Source organism: Scyliorhinus canicula, chromosome 3, assembly GCF_902713615.1.
Source record: "Scyliorhinus canicula chromosome 3, sScyCan1.1, whole genome shotgun sequence".
Taxonomy (NCBI): Eukaryota; Metazoa; Chordata; class Chondrichthyes; order Carcharhiniformes; family Scyliorhinidae; genus Scyliorhinus; species Scyliorhinus canicula.
In genome coordinates this window covers 72,649,056-72,667,190 of record NC_052148.1, presented here as the reverse complement: position 1 = coordinate 72,667,190, position 18,135 = coordinate 72,649,056, and the positions used below count along the sequence as shown (strand labels likewise).

The following is an 18,135-nucleotide window of genomic DNA, read 5'->3' as shown; positions in this document are numbered from 1 at the left end:
TTTTTTTTTTTTATAAATTTAGTGTACCCAATTAATTTTTTTCCAATTAAGGGGCAATTTAGTGTGTTCAGTCCACCTACTCTGCACATCTTTGGGTTGTGGGGGCGAAACCCACGCAAACACGGAGAGAATGTGCAAACTCCACACGGACAGTGACCCAGAGCCGGGATGGAACCTGGGACCTCAGCGCCGTGAGGCAACAGGGCTAACCCACTGCGCCACCGTGCTGCCCTACGATTAACATGCATAATGGCCTGGTTCAAAACACCAGATTATTTTTTGGCATCTCTTCGGTCTGAACGACATTCCTTCGTACAATGGAGTCTCCTTCAAGACTCAGAATCCAAACAGTGCAGGAGGCCTTTCGGTCCATCGAGTCTGCGCCGATCCGCAAAACAGCACCGCACCTAGGCCCAGGCCACATCCTATTCACGGCGGCACAGTAGCACAGTGGTTAGCACTGTAGCTTCACAGCTCCAAGGTCCCAGGTTCAATTCCAGGCTTGGGTCACTGTCTGCATGGGTTTCCTCTGGTTTCCTTCCACAGTCTGGAAATGTGCAGGTTAAGTGGATTGGCCATGATTTTTTAAAATTGCACTTAAGTGTCCAAAGGTTAGGTGGGGTTGCTGTGTCACAGGGAATAGGATGGAGGTGTGGGGTGCTTTTTCCAAGGGTCGGTGCAGACTCGATGGGCCGAATGGCCTCCTTCTGCACTGTAAATTCTATGATTCACAGCACCAGGGCCCCAGATTCGAATCCCGGCTTGGGTCACTGTCTGTGCGGAGTCTGCACGTTCTCTCTGTGTCTGCGTGGGTTTCCTCCGGGTACTCCAGTTTCCGCCCTCATGTCCCGAAAGGCTGGTTAGGTAATTTGGACATTCTGAATTCTCCCTCTGTGTACCTGAACAGGCACTGGAATGTGGCGACTAGGGGCTTTTCACAGTAACTTCTTTGCAGTGTTAATGTAAACCTACTTGTGACAATAAAGATTATTATCCCCAGAACCCCGCCTAACCTTTTGAACACTCAGGAGCAATTTAACATGGCCAATCCACCCAACTTGCACATCATTGGACTGTGGGAGGAGACTGGAGCACCTGTAGGAAATCTTTGCAGACACGGGGAGAAAGTGCAAACTTCACACAGACAATCGCCCGAGGTCGGGGTCGAGTCTGGGTTCCTGGCATTGTGAGGCAACATTGCTAACCTGTGCCACTCCCATGCATCCCAGCGGTTGCGGTCTACTTGGATGACGCCCTAAAAACAGGAACATCACATGAGGAGCAGCTAGCAAGTTTAGAAGATGTGTTGAGAAGATTCAGAGATGTGCGAGTCCAACTCAAATGTGGGAAGCGCAGTTAACAAGCTAGTGAGGTCACTTACCTTGAGTTCAAAGTGGACTTAAAGGCCTGCACCCACATTAACTCAAGGTGAGGGCCATAAGAGAAGTCCCGGCACCCATGAACATGACAAAATTAAAGTCTGTCTTGGGGATGGTAATCTATAGGAACATAGGAATTAGGAGCAGAAGTAGGCAATACAGCCCTTTGAGCCTGCTCCGCCATTCAATCAGATCATGGCTGATCCCTTCCTGGTCTCAAATCCACCTCCCCACATATTCCCCATATCCCTTTAACCTGTTTTTTAAATCAGAAACTATTGTGGTTGTTCAATTCCTAAGCTCGCAAGATGAGCACTATAGCATATGCTCTCTCTGAGGAAACACCAGTATTGGCATTGGAAGGAACCAAAGAGAAAACCTTCCAACACGCTAAGCAGGTCTTACAATCTTCAAGCCTACTGGTTCATTTTGACCTAAGAAAACCAGTATGGGATAGGGACAATTTTATCTAATACAATGGCCCAGATGGGTACTATGTAATTCTTGCCACAGCAGCTCTTGGACTGGGGGTGGCACTAACACTCGGGAACCCCAAAGTACGACTCCATCTTCACAACTGAGTTTGTCCTTACCAGTAAGGTAAGGTCTTAATTGGTCAGATTTAATTGTGTGCCACCCAGTTAAAATCATGTGTTTACCTTGGACAGGACTGGCTCAGAGAGGCGAATTGCTCTGCCTCAGAACACTATCTGATGCGGACCGTAAATAGGCACAAATTGAGAAAGAAGGCCTTGCCATAATCTATGATGCCAGTATGTTTACGGGTGACGTTTCACAATAATGACATATCACACGCCTCTGCTGGGGCTCTTTCTTGAAGATAAGCTGATACCATCAATCACCTCTGCCCAACATTGGGCCTTGTTGCTGGCAGCCTATGACTACATCTTTCAGCACAGGCCAGATACACAGATTTCGAATGCTGAGACATTGAGTCGATTTCCACTTCCAAAGAAGCTAGCACCTCCACCAGTAAATCAAGAAATTGTCTTAGCTTTGCATTTTTTGACACCCTGCCAGTTTTGGCTAGCCATATAAGGAATTGGACACAATGGGACCCAGTCCTGTCCAAGGTAAAACACATGATTTTAACTGGGTGGCGCACAATTAAATCTGACCAATTAAGACCGTATCTTACTAGAAAGGAAAAACTCAGCTGTGAGGATGGAGTCATACTTTGGGGTTCCTGAGTGTTAATGCCACCCCCAGTCCAAGAGCTGCTGTTGCAAGAATTACATAGTACCCATCTGGGCCAGCCAAAAATTCAAATGCTCGCTCATAGCTACAACTGGTGGCCTGGTTTATCCAAAGACATTGAGAACGTGGTGTGCCAATGCGGCCCTTGCCAGATACAGCCTCCTACATCAAACCTCCACACTCGATAGTGGCCTGGATACCCATGGACGAGGATACATGTGGAATTTGCTGGTCCTTTCAGGGGAGAGATGTTCCTCGTTTTGGGCGACGCCCATTCAAAGTGGTTAAAGGTTCAAAGATTGGAATGACCATCTCAGCGGCCACAGTAGAGGCTTTGCAGCAGGTGTTTGCTATGCATGGCCTCCTCAAAGTATAAGTGTTGGAAAGCGGCACTCCTTTCACGGGTGAGGGGTTTCAGCATTTTGTCAGAACAAATGGCATTCACCATACCAGGATAGTTCCTATCACCCTGTCTCAAACAGGTTAGGAGAAAGGGCTGTACAAACTTTCAAAGCAGTCCAGCTGACCACCATCTCTTAGATTGGTCAACTTTTTTTTGTCTTCCAATACAACTCCCCATGGTACTACAGGCGTCACACCACCAGAAGTACTGATGTTTACGGACACGGTTGGACTTGGTCTTCCCAAATTTGGCAGGGAGGGTGGAGGCACAACAGACCTCCCAGAGGAAACACACTTCGCGAAAACAGGACAGATCCTTCCAAGTAGGTGACCTGTTCCTCGTCTGAAACATTGCCTCAGGCCCCCTATGGTTACCTGGCCAAATCGTGTCTAAGTCAGGCCCAGTATCATATGTAGTGGACTTGGGCGGCAAGGCAGTAAGGAAACACTTAGACCACAAAATAAGCCAAGGGACCACAACCTCAATCTCGGAACAGTTGGAGCCGGTGGCCAGTATCAGTGCTCCTGTGCTGGAGCCGGAACAAAGGGGATCCAGAAGTCACAAGGGGGCCCCATTTTTGATTCAGGAACAAGTCACAGAAGGAAACAGCCCTGTGGAGTTAGTTGACTCTCAGAAACATTCTGTCACAAGTGGCAACGTCATTACCTCCAAATTGGAGGAGCCACTTGGGGAATTAAGATGTCCACGAGGCCCAGGAAATCTCCCGATAGATTAACACTCTGATGGACTCTCTTCCCTTTTATTCCTCAGTCTTATACTGTATATAATTATTCTCTATAGCCTGTTTGTATATATTATTTGAGGGACTTAAGGGGGAGGGATGTGGTAACACAGTTCCTTTAAGGAGCACGCCTTCACGGACCATGTGACTGGCTTGGGGCCTATTATGCGGGAGCACGTAAATCCCGACCAATGAGGAAATAGTGCGAGGCCCGGGGAGTGGAGTCCTAGCCAGAGTGAACCCGGGAGCCAGAATGTTAACACCTATATTAGAGATTCTGTGCCTGTACACAAGTTTCCCTCGATAGTTGCCAATAAACAATTTGTTCTTCATTACTACCATCTACCTGGTATTGCCTCGAGCCACCAAAGGTGCACAGACCACAAGACTTTGTTGCTACATATGCTGGAAACATATGCTTGCACCATTATTTTTCTTGCAAAACAAACTGCATAATTTGCAATGCCACCAATACTGTACTTACCTTTCTCGTTAGTAAACTTTTGCGTCTCATCCCAAAAGATTCCAATTGCAAACGTCCTCTAAGTGCTAATTCAATCAGCATGCATCCACGCAACCCAGAAGAGATGCAGTCATTCCAAAATGACGTGTAACCCTATAGCACAAGCAAAAGTCTGAAAGTTAGCTTCCTGTCAAGAAATTTGTTGAACATGCAAATACATATGCACTAATGATGTATTGTTTCATATCTACAAAAATGAAGAAATAAATACTACTTTTGAGGCTTGTAAACTTTAAACATATGTTGGAAACATATATTCCCCAGTCACAGTTCAAGTCAAGCAGGTTGCTTTCATCTATATTCTCTGGGCCCGGAAGCATTTTAAAAACCTGGATTGATGTACCTCCTCAGTGCTCGTCTCCAATGCAAATAATTTCAGATTTGAAAATTTCTCCACTGGAGCTATATGTTTAATGGTATTTGTTCTGCTAAACCAATTCATTTGCAACTACCAAAATGAATAGTTTGCTTTTACTTTGTCTCAAAATGAGCTGTCCTTCAGTTTGTACCCATTTTCTGTTTACTTATCCAATAAACTTAAATACATAAATGGTAATGTTTAAGTCCATCTGCAATTCATTGGGTCATCTGCTTAACAAGGTCATAGCTTTTCAATGCCAATTCCTCCATGAATTTGTCCTGTCCATGAAATTTGGTACAAGCAAATTTTATATTGCGTCAAGTGCTAATTATGAACAGTATAAACAGCATGATACCCAGGATAGATCGTGCTTGTTCGGTGAATTGGACATTCTGAATTCTCCCTCAGTGTACCCAAACAGGCACAGAGTGTGGTGACTAAGGGATTTTCACAGTAACTTCATTGCAGTGTGCTTTTTTAAATTTAGAGTACCGAATTATTTTTTTTCCAATTAAGGGGTAATTTAGCGTGGCCAATCCACCTAGCTTGCACATCTTTGGGTTGTGGGAGTGAAACCCATGCAGACAGGGGGAGAATGGGCAAACTCCACACGGACAGTGACCCAGGGCTGGGATTTGAACCCGGGTCTCAGCGCCGTAGTCCCAGTGCTAACCACTGCGCCACGTACAACCCCTAACTTCACTGCAGTGTTAATGTAAGCCTACTTGTACGAATAATAAAGATTATTTATTATTATTATTGAACCAGATGGAACGGCACCTGGGAGGAGGGGAAGGGGCTTCCCAGCCATCGGAGGCTCCTGTGTGGTCAGGGATAGTGCAGTGTGGCCCCTAGGTCCTCCCTCTGGAATGCAGGTACCTTGGTACTGCCATGCTGGCACCTTGGCACTGCCACCATAGCACTGCCAAGGTGTATGGGTGGCACTGCCAAACAGGCTGGAGCACTGCAGTGCAAGGGTGCCGGGTGGCACTGCCAAGGGCCAGGGCCTGTGGGGGGCCATATCCAAGAAAGGAGGGTGGGGGGAAAGAAGGGTGGCGGTGCAAGGCAGGTAAGAAGGAGCCTCTCAGATTGGGGAGGGGGGAAATGGAGTGGGGGTCCTGAAGAGGGAGGGCCCCAGAGACCCCATAGCGGGTGACCTCACTGGGGGGGTGAATAATGCCCATGAGTATGGGGGGCATGATGTGGAGATGCCAGCGTTGGACTGGGGTGAGCACAGTAAGAAGTCTTACAACACCAGGTTAAAGTCCAACAGGTTTGTTTCAAACACGAACTTTCGGAGTGCAGCTCCTTCCACAGGTGAATGGAGGTATGTTCCAGAAACATTTATATAGACAAAGTCAGAGATGCTGAACAATGCTTGGAATGCGATCATTTGCAGGTAATTAAATCATTACAGATCCAGAGATAGGGGGTGATCACACGTTAAAGAGGTGTGAATTGTCTCAAGCCAGAACAGTTGGTAGGATTTTGCAAGTCCAGGCCAGATGATGGGGGGTGGATGTAATGCGACATACGGCGCTGAGGACCTGGGTTCAAATCCCGGCCCTGGGTCACTGTCCATGTGGAGTTTGCACATTCTCCCCGTGTCTGCGTGGGTTTCACCCCCACAACCCAAAAGATGTGCAGGGTAGGTGAATTGGCCACGCTAAATTGCCCCTTAATTGGAAAAAAATAATTGGGTACTCTAAAAATTAAAAAATTTAACAAAAGACCTTGGTCCCATGCCCACATGTCTGTTCTTGGCCTGCTGCAATGTTCCAGTGAAGCGCAACATCTCATCTTCCGGTTATGCACCTTCTAGCCTGAACATCGAATTCAACAACTTCAGATGAACAGCCCCACCTCGACCCATTTGTTTTCATTTCATTTTAACTGTCTTTTACCATTTCTTTCTTTCTTAATATACATTTAATTCCCCCCCCCCCCCCCCAATCTTATCCACCTTTCCTGCACCTTTCTCCTCTTTGCTTCCCCCTTCCCCTCCCCCCACACCCACAGTTCATCCTCTGATGTTAGTCAGGGGCAAGTTGAGAAAGGCACACAGGATCCTAACCTTTTTAAAAAAGATTTTATTCTGGCATTTGCATAAACAAACAAAATAAATTCTGCCTGTTCGCTGACCCACATCCCTGCCTTTGGCGGCTCTGGGTCCCTCCATCCAAGCAAAATCCGTCTCCAGACTATCAGGGAGGCCAAGGTCAATTCATCGGCCTCTCCCGCCCACTGACTCCACGGTCTTCCAATACCCTGAATATCGCTACCTCTGGACTCGGGGCCACCTTCACCCCCAACACCTCAAACATTGGGCCGGATTCTCCGACCTCCCGCCGGGTTGGAGAATCGCCGGGGGGAGGGTGTGCGTGTGTGTGTGTGAATCCCGCCCCGCCACTGGCTGCCGATTCTCCGGGCCCCAATGGGCCAAGCGGCTGCCCGTTTTCAGCCAGTCCCGCCGGCGTGCATTAGACAAGGTCCATGCCGGCGGGACCTGGGTTTGAGGAGCGGCTTACGGAGTCCTCGGGTGGAGATCCAGCCCCGGGGTTCCCTCCACGGTGGCCTGGCCCGCGATCAGGGCCCACCAACCTGCGGGCGGGCCTGTGCAGTGGGGGCACTCTTTCCCTCCATGCAGGCCTGTTTAAGGCTCCACGATGGCCGCCGCGGAGACAAAACCCCCTGCGTATGCACAGGAATCACGGCAGCAGTTCTGCGCATGCCCCAGAACACGCTGCGCATGCGCCAACTCGCACCGGCTGGCGGAGGCCCTTCGGCGCCGGTTGGCGCGGCGCCAACCACTCCAGCGCCTAGCCGCCGAAGTGCAGTGGATTCCGCACCTGTCGGGCAGCCCAATGCCAGATGAGTTCACGGTACTCTTTGGCGACGGTATGGCCCGCCCCGCTGATTGCGGGAGAATCCCGCCCATTATGTCCGCAAACCCGTCAGAGCCCCTTCAGTTTTGAACATGCCCAAAACATGTGGACATGATTTGAGAGTCTCTCCGTGCACACATGTCCTCTACTCCCTCAAAGAACTTACTCATCCTCGCCACCATCATTTGCGCCCTGTGGACGACTTTAAACTGAACAAGACTGAGCCTCGCACACGATGAGGACACATTTACCCTCCACAGGGCCTCCTCCCATGTCCCGGCCTTCACCTCCACCCTTACCTCCTCCTCCTACATCCGCTTAATGTCACTCGCCAGGGCCCCCTCCCAATCTGTTCCTTATAGACCTCGAACACCTTCCCCTCCCCTATTGACAGCCCCTTATCTTGAAGCCACAGGCGGCAACCCGGGAATGCCGACTCATACAAACTCCTAGAAAAATCCTCAAACACCCCATTCACCCCCAGCGGATCCAGCACCACCATTCCCGTTCCATACTTCACGCTACCATGCTTCCTCGCCGCCTCCTGCTTCATCAGCTGGTGGCCAACATCCTGCTTGCCTTCGCTCCATACTCATATATTGCCCTCCTCCGCAACTGCCCCACCACCTTCCCCACGGACACAAATCCAAACTCCATCTGGAGCCTCTCCACTCAACAGCCCTACCTCGGAGTACCTCCTGTCCACCCTCAGAATCTCTTCCACCAGCCTCGCCATCTCTGCCGATTCTGCCTTTTCCCCATTTGCCTGAAATAAAATAAACTCCCCCTGCATCACTGCAGAGTGGCGGCCATAACCTCCCCCATATCGCTCAGCTCCACATACCTCCCGAATGGCGACTCTCACCCGCTCCCACACCTCCTCATCCACCAACAGCCCCACATCCAGCCTCCAGTGCAGGTGTTGGCCCCCAACCCCCTCACAAATCCATCCAGTGCGACGGATGGCTGGAAATCACAATCGCCGAATACTCAGTCGCCAACAACGCCCTGTCACCAGAAAAAAGTTAATCTGAGAGTACATCCTGTGCACATGGAAGAAATGCGAAACTGCCTTTGCCCTTGGCCACCCAGACCTCCTCCTCCTCCTCTCCTGCCCCATATGCTCTCTAAACCTCTTCAGCTCAATGACCGAGTTAAAATCCATTCCCCCCCACCCCCCAATATCAACTGGTGCGAGTCCAGGTCAGCAATCTTCCCCAACACCCGCCTCAGAAAATCCAGCATCCCCTCCAGCTTCCCACTAACCATCACGAACCTCCACTCCCCGAATCTGCCACTAATGTTCCCCACCTCGAACGCCACCTGTTTAATCACCAGCACCACCACTCCCCTCGTCTTCATGTCCAGTCCCGAATGGAACACCTGCCCCACCCATCCTTTCCTCAGCCTCATCTGGTCCCCAATCTTGAAAGGAGTCTCTTGTTAAAAAAAACACTTCTGCCTTCAGACTGCTCAGGTGCACGAACACGTGACCATCTGACTGGTCCATTCAGCCCCCTCACGTTCCACGTGACCAGCCTGATGAGGGAGGCTCACCCTCCCCTGCCAAACAACCATACTCCTTTTTGGACCTGCCCCCGGCCCGTGTCACACAACCCTCCCAGCCCATCCTCGGATGTCCACTACCATCATTCCTTTTCCAACTGCGCCACAACAGCCCCACCCTTGATAGCAACACCCCAAACAAAACAACAGCCACATCCTCCTCCCCTGCGCCTGCCTCCTGACCACCTCCCATTGTGCTCCCGTTAACTAGCCTGCCCAGCTAGCATGGCACCCTACGCCCAAGGCTTCCAAACCTCCTGCCCCCCCCATTTCTCTTCCCCCACCCCACCCCCATCCACACTCCCCAAGAAACGGAAAAAGGTGCAGTCATCCTTGATGCTCCCAAAACACCCCGTCACCAAACCCACCAAAAGATTTCAAAAGGGGAAAAAGATTTCCAAGAACACCAAACAAAACCTCCTCACAACTCCTCAAAAATTCAATGTCCTCCCTCTCCTGCCAATCCATTGTCCCTCAGAAACTCCATCGCCTTCTCTAGCGTACCAAAATAATATTCTCGATTCTGCAAAGTCACCCAGAGGGGGGCCGGGTACAGCACTACAAACTTCACTCCCTTCTTGAAGAGGGCAGTCTTGACCTGGTTAAACCCTACCCTCCTCACCAGATCTGCACCCAGGTCTGGATACACCCACACCTTGTTCCCTTCCTAGGTGCTCCTCCTCGTCTGCCACATGCACCAGAGAATCTTCTCTTTGTCCAAGAACATAGAACATAGAACAGTACAGCACAGAACAGGCCCTTCGGCCCTCGATGTTGTGCCGAGCAATGATCACCCCACTTAAACCCACGTAACCCGTATACCCGTAACCCAACAATCCTCCCATTAACCTTACACTACGGGCAATTTAGCATGGCCAATCCACCTAACCCGCACATCTTTGGACTGTGGGAGGAAACCGGAGCACCCGGAGGAAACCCACGCACACACGGGGAGGACGTGCAGACTCCACACAGACAGTGACCCAGCCGGGAATCGAACCTGGGACCCTGGAGCTATGAAGCATTGATGCTAACCACCATGCTACCGTGAGGCCCGCAAGAAGCGGTGCAACCGCCCCATTACCCTTGACAGCTGGCCCGTCTGTGACTTTATCAGCGCCATATCACGCTCAGTGGACTCCAGAGGCTGGTCGAAAGCCCCCTTCCCCATCAGCTTTTCCAACATTTTGACCACATACGTGCCGGCCTCCGCTCCTTCGACGCTTTTGGGCAACCCCACGATCCTGAAATTTTGCCTTCTGGAGCTGTTCTCCAAGTCCTGCACCTTCTCCTTCAACCTCTTTTGGGTCTCCCGCATCACCCCCACCTCGGCTACCAATGTGGCAAGCTGCTCCTCGTGCTTCTCCCACCGTCTCCTCCACTTTTTGGATTGCCCAGCCCTGGGACCCCAGCCTCTGCTCCACTCTCTCAATACTAGCTTTGAATGGCTCGACCACCGTGGCCAGCTCCTTCAGGGCATTCCTCGTCTGCTGACTGAACTTACCATTTAAAAAGTCCACTAGCTTGTCCGTTGACCACTGTGCAGGCAGAGCAGGCCCTTTGCCCTCCTCCATCGTAACCTGTTGCGCACCTCGAGGACTCTCCTGCTCCAACAGCTCCCTTTTTCTCGACCCTCTCCTAGTTCATGGATCCATCCACCAGCCACACCAGAGGGGTTACACTTTCACCTGGCACTCCTACATCTCTTTCCATCCAAACATTTCACCACTCAGACGGGGAAAGGATCAAAAAATTCCACCTTGAGCGGGAGTTACCAAATGTGTGACCGCTCACTCCACAGCCGCCATCGGAAGTCCAGGATCATAGCCTTCATTGAGTACAAAAGCAAGGGACGTTCTGGTGAACCTTTATTAAATCACTGATTCAGGCTCAACTGTACTAATGTCTAATTCTGGACGTAGTACTTGAGATGGATGTCAAACTTTAGAGATCGAGCAGAAAAGGTTTACTAATCATTCCAGGATAGATTGGAAAAGCGGGGTTTGTTCTCAGAAAAGGAGGGGATGGGAGGAGATTTTTTGAGATATTCAAAATCATCCACGATCTAGATAGAGTCCAGCTCTGCTTATAGCTACTCCTAAACGTTCTGGTATAACAGTATGTCTTGCACAGGGCATCCTCACATATCCACTATAGCCTATTTGCAACTACCTTGATGTCCAATTACATCTATATAAACCTTCTTTCTTCTGCCCTCAAGTGATCTCACAAACATTTCAGCTCTGAACTAATGGACAAAATACTGACATTTCCTTTTTTAGATGTTGTTTTTTTTTTGAAGAGTTCTTTTATTTCTTGCAATTTCAAGGACTTCTTTATTTCACAATCATTACAGCACAGAAGGAGGCCACTTGGCCCATCGTGTCTGCATATGCTCTCTGAATGAACAATTCATTTAGTACCATACTCCTGCCTTCTCCCCATAATACTGTACATAATACTGTACATTATTTTCAAATAATAGTCTCATTCTCTTTTGAATGCTTCACTTGAGCCTACCTCCACCACACTGTTAGGAAGTGCATGCCAGACCTTAACCACTAGCCACATGAAGTAGTATGAAAATTGGGGGCACCAGAAACGGGGCCAGGAATTCCAGAATCATGTCATGGCTTCCATTTTTAAACATCCAGAGTCTCCATAATGTCACGGTCCAAGATATCTAAGCCAAGGTCACATCAAAACTCCAAAACCTAGGATTTGGATCCACCCTCTGCAACTGGATACTCGATTTCCTGACCCATAATGAGTAAGGATAAACAACACCGCCTCCACGATGCTCCGCAATACCGGGACCCCACAAGGCTGTTTACTTAGCTCCCTATTATATTCCCTATACACACACACAACTGTGTGGAAATTTGGCTCCAACTCCATCAACAAGTTTGCTCTTGACACGACTGTCGTGGGTCGGATCTCAAACAAAGAGGAGTCAGAATACAGAAGTTCAATCCTGTTTTAGGGATCTTTGATGAAACACTTCTGCTTCTCCAGGTTTCTGGGGCTCAGGAAATCCAGCAGTTGAAAGTAGATCTAGAATACCGAGAGGTTCAAGAGCCTTTTTAAGGCTGTTTGTGAACCTGGAGAAGCAGGAGTGCTTCATCAAAGATCCCTAAAACAGGATTGAACAACCGAAAGATGGCATTCGTTTGCTTTTTGGTTACAAATGGAGCTCTGTATTGTATTACAGTGTGAACATGCTCACTTCTAGCCATAAAACTCAAGGAATATCATTGATGAAGCTGCTGAAGATTATCTGGCCTCAGAGATGCCTTGTTACTTCTATTTAGTCCTTTGCCATTGCTGAGTGACAATGGACTTTACTCAATGCGGCAACACATCAATTAAGCTCTACACGATAGCTCATGATTCCATAATTTCTGTTGTCCTGGATCATCTTTCGGCAAACACACCACATCTGCAGTAGGGAAAATAAAGGAAGCAAAGTCTGATGATCAAACCAGAGATGCTGACAATGAAGTTATCCAAACAGTGAGAGACAACTGAATGCAGACTGTTGCGGTTACTCAGTAAGCAAACTTTCTTAAATCCTCATACAAAGAACCTGCACTTGCAAAAAGTTTGAGATCTTACAGTGGAGACAGATAAAAGAACAAGAACACTCAAAATATTTATTGATAATCAATTATTAGAAGGAACTTTTACTTTGCATCAATGTTTTAAGTTGCACAAAAAAAGTTTCAAGACCAAAAAATACATTTATTACAGGAGGTGACACTGAACATTGGAATCCATAGAGACTTGAAAATCAATATCTATTCCTTCACAAACACCCCCCCCCCACACTCCCTGAGCAATTTTTCAAGCCCATGAATAGACTGAACGAAAAAATGCACCTAAGATTTATTCACATTTATTAATCCAAAATTAATAACATTCCTCAGATTGTCACAAAAAACCTTTATATATCAAAATAAGCACTACTAGTTCCCATTTCTGTTACCATGGAACTTCACAGCGCAGAACTATAAGTACATTTCTGTGAGGAACATAAATACTGATAAATCCCCGTCTCAATCTATTCAGAAAGTGCCTGAATTAAGATGTAAAACTGCCAGAGGTACACGTTTAACAAACATTAGGCAGAAAATACAATGGAGAATCAAGTTTCATAAAGAAGAACTAGAGGGGAAGTGAAAAAACTTAATAAGTAAAGCAAGGATTGAGCATGAAAAGAGACTGACAGCTAAATTAAAAGTGAATCCCAAGACCTTCTCTAAGCAAATAAATAATAAAACAGTGGCAAAAGAGTAAGGCCGATTAGGGATTTTAAAAAAGGGGACTTGCACATGGAGGCAGGAGAAATAGCGGAGCTACTAAACGAGTACTTTGCATCTGTCTTTGCAAAGGAAGAGCATGCTATCCACTCAGAGGTGAGAGAGGAGAAACTGGATGGGACTGCCTTGTTTGGTGGTGGAGGACAAAACTCTTTAAAAAGTACCTGGATCTGTACCTAAAGTGCTGTAACCTGCAAGGCAATGGACCGGGTGCTGGAAGGTGGGATTAGAATGGGCAGCTAGCTTTTTTTCCCACTGGCATACACACGATGGGCTGAACAGCCTCTTTCTGTGCTGTAACATTTCTATGATACACTAGAAGAATTTACAATTAAGGAGGAGGTGTTAGAAAGACTATCTTTACTTAAAATCGGGCGGCAGGGTAGCACAGTGGTTAGCACTGTTGTTTCACAGCTCCAGGGTCCCAGGTTCGATTCCCAGCTTGGGTCAGTGTCTAGGCGAGACTGCACATTCTCCCCATGTCTGCGTGGGTTTCCTCTGGGTGCTCCAGTTTCCTCCCACATTCCAAAGTTGTGCAGGTCAGGTGGATTGGTCATGCTAAATTGCCCTTAGTGTCCAAAAAGGTTAGGTGGGGTTACAGGGATGGGGTGGAGGTGTGGGCTTAAGTAGGGTGTTTTTGCCAGGGGCCGGTGTAGACTCGATGGGTCAAATGGCTTCCTTTTGCACTGTCAATTCTGTGATTCTATGATACCAGGACCTGATGAGATGCACCCAAGGATACTAAGGGAAGTGAGTATGAAAAATTCAGGAGGTGCTAGTGATAATCTTCCAGTCTTCCTTAGGTACAGGGGTGACCGGAAAATTGCTAATGTAACATCCGTGTTCAAAAGGTGGTGCAAGGATAAAGCCAGCAACAACAGACCAGTCAGTTCGACTTCAGAGGTAGAAATACTATAGTTCGAGACAAAATCAATAGTCACTTAGACAAGCACAAGATAATTAAGGAAAGCCAGCATGGATTTATTAAGGGAAAATCATTAATTAACTTGCCAGAGCTTTTTTGAGGTGACAAAGGTCGTCGATAAGGTCAATGCTGTTGATGCGGCATTTATGGATTTTCAAAAGACATTTGATACAGTGCCATACAACTGACCTGTGACCAAAATTCCAGCTCATGGAGCAAAAGTGAAAGTAGGACTTGGATAAGAAATTGACTGAACAATGAGAAACAAAATAGTGATAAATGGCCGTTCTTCCAGCTAGTAAGAAGGCTTGTAGTGGAGTTCCTCACAGATCAGTATTGGGACACTTGTTCTTCCTGATATAAATTACCTAGACTGTGGTGTTCAGGGCATGGTTTCAAAATTAGCAGATTATACAAAGATTGGAAACATTGTCAACTGTGATTAGGTAGTCTTGAACTTCAAAAGGACATAATGGTGGATTGGACAGCCAAGTGGCAGATGAAGTTCAATGCAGAGAAGTATGAGGTGATTCATTTTATCAGGAAGTATATGGAGAGACAGTACAAAATAAAGGTAGAAACTCTAAAGGGGATGCAGGAATAGAGGAAGCTCGGTGTATACGTACGCAAGTAATTCAAAATGGGAGGGCAAATTGAGAGCAGTTAATAAAGATTACAGTATCCTAGGTTTTATTAATATGGGCATTGAGAATAAGGGTAACGTCATATTGAACTTGTATGTAAGATGCTAGTTAGGGCGGAGCTGCATGGTGGCGCAATGGTTAACACTGCCACCTCACAGCCATGAGGACCCTGATTCGATCTCGACCCCGGTCACAAGTCAGTTGTATGGCACTGTATCAAATGTCTTTTGAAAATCCATAAATGCCGCATCTCGACCCCGGCTCCATGTGGAGTTTGCACATTCTCAGTGTCTGCGTGGGTCTCACCCCCACAAACCCAAAGATGTGCAGGGTAGTTAGATTGGCCACGCTAAATTGCCCATTAATTGGGGAAAAAAATTGGGTACTGTACTCTAAACTTTTAAAAAGACACTAGTTAAACGTAATTGGAGTAGTGCTTCCAGTTCTGGGTGCCATATTTTAGGACGGGTGTGTAGGTATTGGAGAGAGTAAAGCGGAGATTCACAAGAATTATTCCTGTGATAAGCAATATGGGGATAGATTGGAGAAGATGGGGCTGTTTTCCCTGGAGAAAAGAAGGCCGAGAGGAGACTTGATAGAGGTATTCAAGATCCTGTGGGGTATGGTCAGGGTAGATAGTGAGAACATGTTTCCACTCAACTGAGCAAGCACCAAGATCCAGAGAGCACAAATTCAACTTAATTGGCAGAGGGAGTAAAAATACGAAGAAAAGCGACTTGCGGTGGCAGCCATTAGCTGAGCGGTTGTACAAAAGGTGGCTCACGTCTGAGAACATCGACTGAGGTCTTCTAATCCCCGCAGGGCTGCATGGTGGTTTAGTGGGTTAGCATTGTTGTCTCACAGCACCAGGGACCAGAGTTCAATTCTGGCCTCATGTGTCTTCATGGGTTTCCTCCGGATGCAAGGACAGCACAGTGGCAAAGTTCAATCGCGGCCCTGGGTCACTGCCCCTGTGAAGTTTGCACATTCTCCCCGTTTCTGCATGGGTTTTGCCCCCACAACCCAAAGATGTGCAGGGTAGGTGGATTGGCCATGCTAAATTGCCCCTTATTTGGAAAAATGAATTGGGTACTCTAAATTTATTAAAAAGAGGTTTCCTCTGGATTCTCTGGGAGATGGTCGTTTTCAACCGAGTGGAATAGAGGTACCTCATGGGGGTGCTTGACCGAGTTGGGTTTGGAGCCGGGTTCACTGCATGGGTGAAGCTCCTGTACAGCGCTCCCAAGGAGAGTATGTGGACAACCACCACCAGCTTAGTGTACTTTTGGCTGCAGAAGGGAACGAGCCAGGGGTGCCCATTATCCCAGCTTCTGTTCGCACTGGCAATCGAGCCTCTGGCCATCGCCCTCAGATTGACAGAGTGGTGGACGGGCATTCGCAGAAAGGACAGGGAGCTCAGAGTTTCGCTCCATGCAGATGACCTGCTCCTCTACGTATTGAACACCCTGGAATGATAAAAGAACCCTTAGGCTGTTCAGTGCCTTCTTAGGTTACAGACTCAACCTGGGGAAGAGTGAATTCTTCCCGGTAAACCACCGAGAAGGAGGAGCGGAGCTGGAAGAACAGTCATTTAAAGTGACCCAAACCAAGTTCAGGTACCTGGGTAAACAGGTAGCACACATATGGATGCTGCTCCACAAGTGGAACCTCTCCAGCCTGGTGGAAGTAGTGAAGAGGGGCCTGCAAAGATGGGACTCCCTCCCTCTCTCGCTAGCAGAAAGGATACACAGTCAAAATTAAAATGTTGCCTTGGTTCAGCTTCATATTCAGATTTTCATCCCCAAATCCTTCTTCACCAGGACCGACAAACTATTTATGGCTTTTGTTGGTGGGGGTAGACCATTTTACAGCGAGGTCTTCTCGTGGGAGGCCTGGCCCGACCAAACCTCTTATCCTATCACTGGGCGGCAATTGCGGAGAGGGTGAGTGGGTGGCTGAGGACACCGGAGGGGGACTGGGTCCGAATGAAGGAAGCCTCCTACACGGGAACGTCTCTCTGGGCGCTGACCACCTCAACACTCCCGGCAACTGCGCACTTTCTCTGCAAGGAGACAAAAATATTCCCCCAGATACCAGGTCACATTTTTGTAAACAATGGTAGAGCTGGACTGGGTAGGGGAGGACAAGTGTGGCGACATTTACGGCCAACTCAGAAACCAGCCAGAAATTGGGGTGAGGCGGGGGGGGGGAAAGAGACTGCACCTCCTTGTGCATTGGCCTAAGCCTGATGCAGCTCAAAGTGGTGCATAGAGCGCACCTTACTAAGACACTCATGGGGGTGTCCTTCCTGGAGGGGGAGGATAAGTGCGAGCGGTGTCAGGGGGACCTGGCCAATCACACTCATGTTCTGGTCATACTCCAGACTCGGGGAGTTCTCGACTGCCTTCTTTGAGGCCATGCCCAGGGTTGTGGGGGTTGAGATGGAGTCATGCCCATCTGTGGCGGTCTTCGGGTGTCAGAGCATCCAGATCTCTGGACAGAAAACAGAACAGACGCCCTGGACTGCACCTCATTGATCACCAGGAGGAGATTTTTGGTAGGATGGAAGTTAGCAACACTATCCAGGGCCTCGAAATGGCTCTCAGACCTGGCCTGTTCCTGAAACTAGAAAAGATAAAATTCTCGATCAGGGAGTTGCAAGTAGAAATTCCATATGTGGAAGACGTTCTTGGGGCCGGGGGAAGTGTGTGCAAGGTTACGGGGATATGGCAGCGGAGTGGGACCAGGTGGAATGCTCTTTCAGAGAGCCAGTGCAGATCTGATGAGCCAAATGGCCTCCTCCTGCAATGAACAAAGAAAGGTATAACACAGGAACAAGCCCTTCAGCCCTCTACGTCTGAGGACAGCTGACCATCTAACTTAAAACCTTCTACACTTCCGGGGTCCGTATCCCTCTATCCCCATCCTATTCATGTATTTGTCATGATGCCCCTTAAACATCACTATCATAGCTGCTTCGACCACCTCCTCCATCAGCAAGTTCCAGGCACCCATTACCCTGTGTACAAAATTTCCCATGCACATCTCCTCTAAACTTTGCCCCTCGCAACTTAAACCTATGGCCCATAGTAATTGATGTGGGAAAAAGCTTCTGACTAGCCACTCTGTAGAGTTTCTGATTCTGGTTGAGGGATAAAAATTGGCTAATT

General features: G+C 48.2%; 1 protein-coding gene across 1 annotated transcript in view; it reads right to left on the bottom strand.

Moving 5' to 3' along the window:
* The window catches only part of golph3 (golgi phosphoprotein 3), a 126,531-nt gene that overhangs the window by 46,214 nt on the left and 62,182 nt on the right, over nucleotides 1-18,135 (bottom strand). The window contains exon 2 of the mRNA XM_038790711.1: nucleotides 4,227-4,358. Coding sequence (XP_038646639.1) covers nucleotides 4,227-4,358 — 132 coding nt within the window. The remainder of the gene's footprint in view (nucleotides 1-4,226; nucleotides 4,359-18,135) is intronic.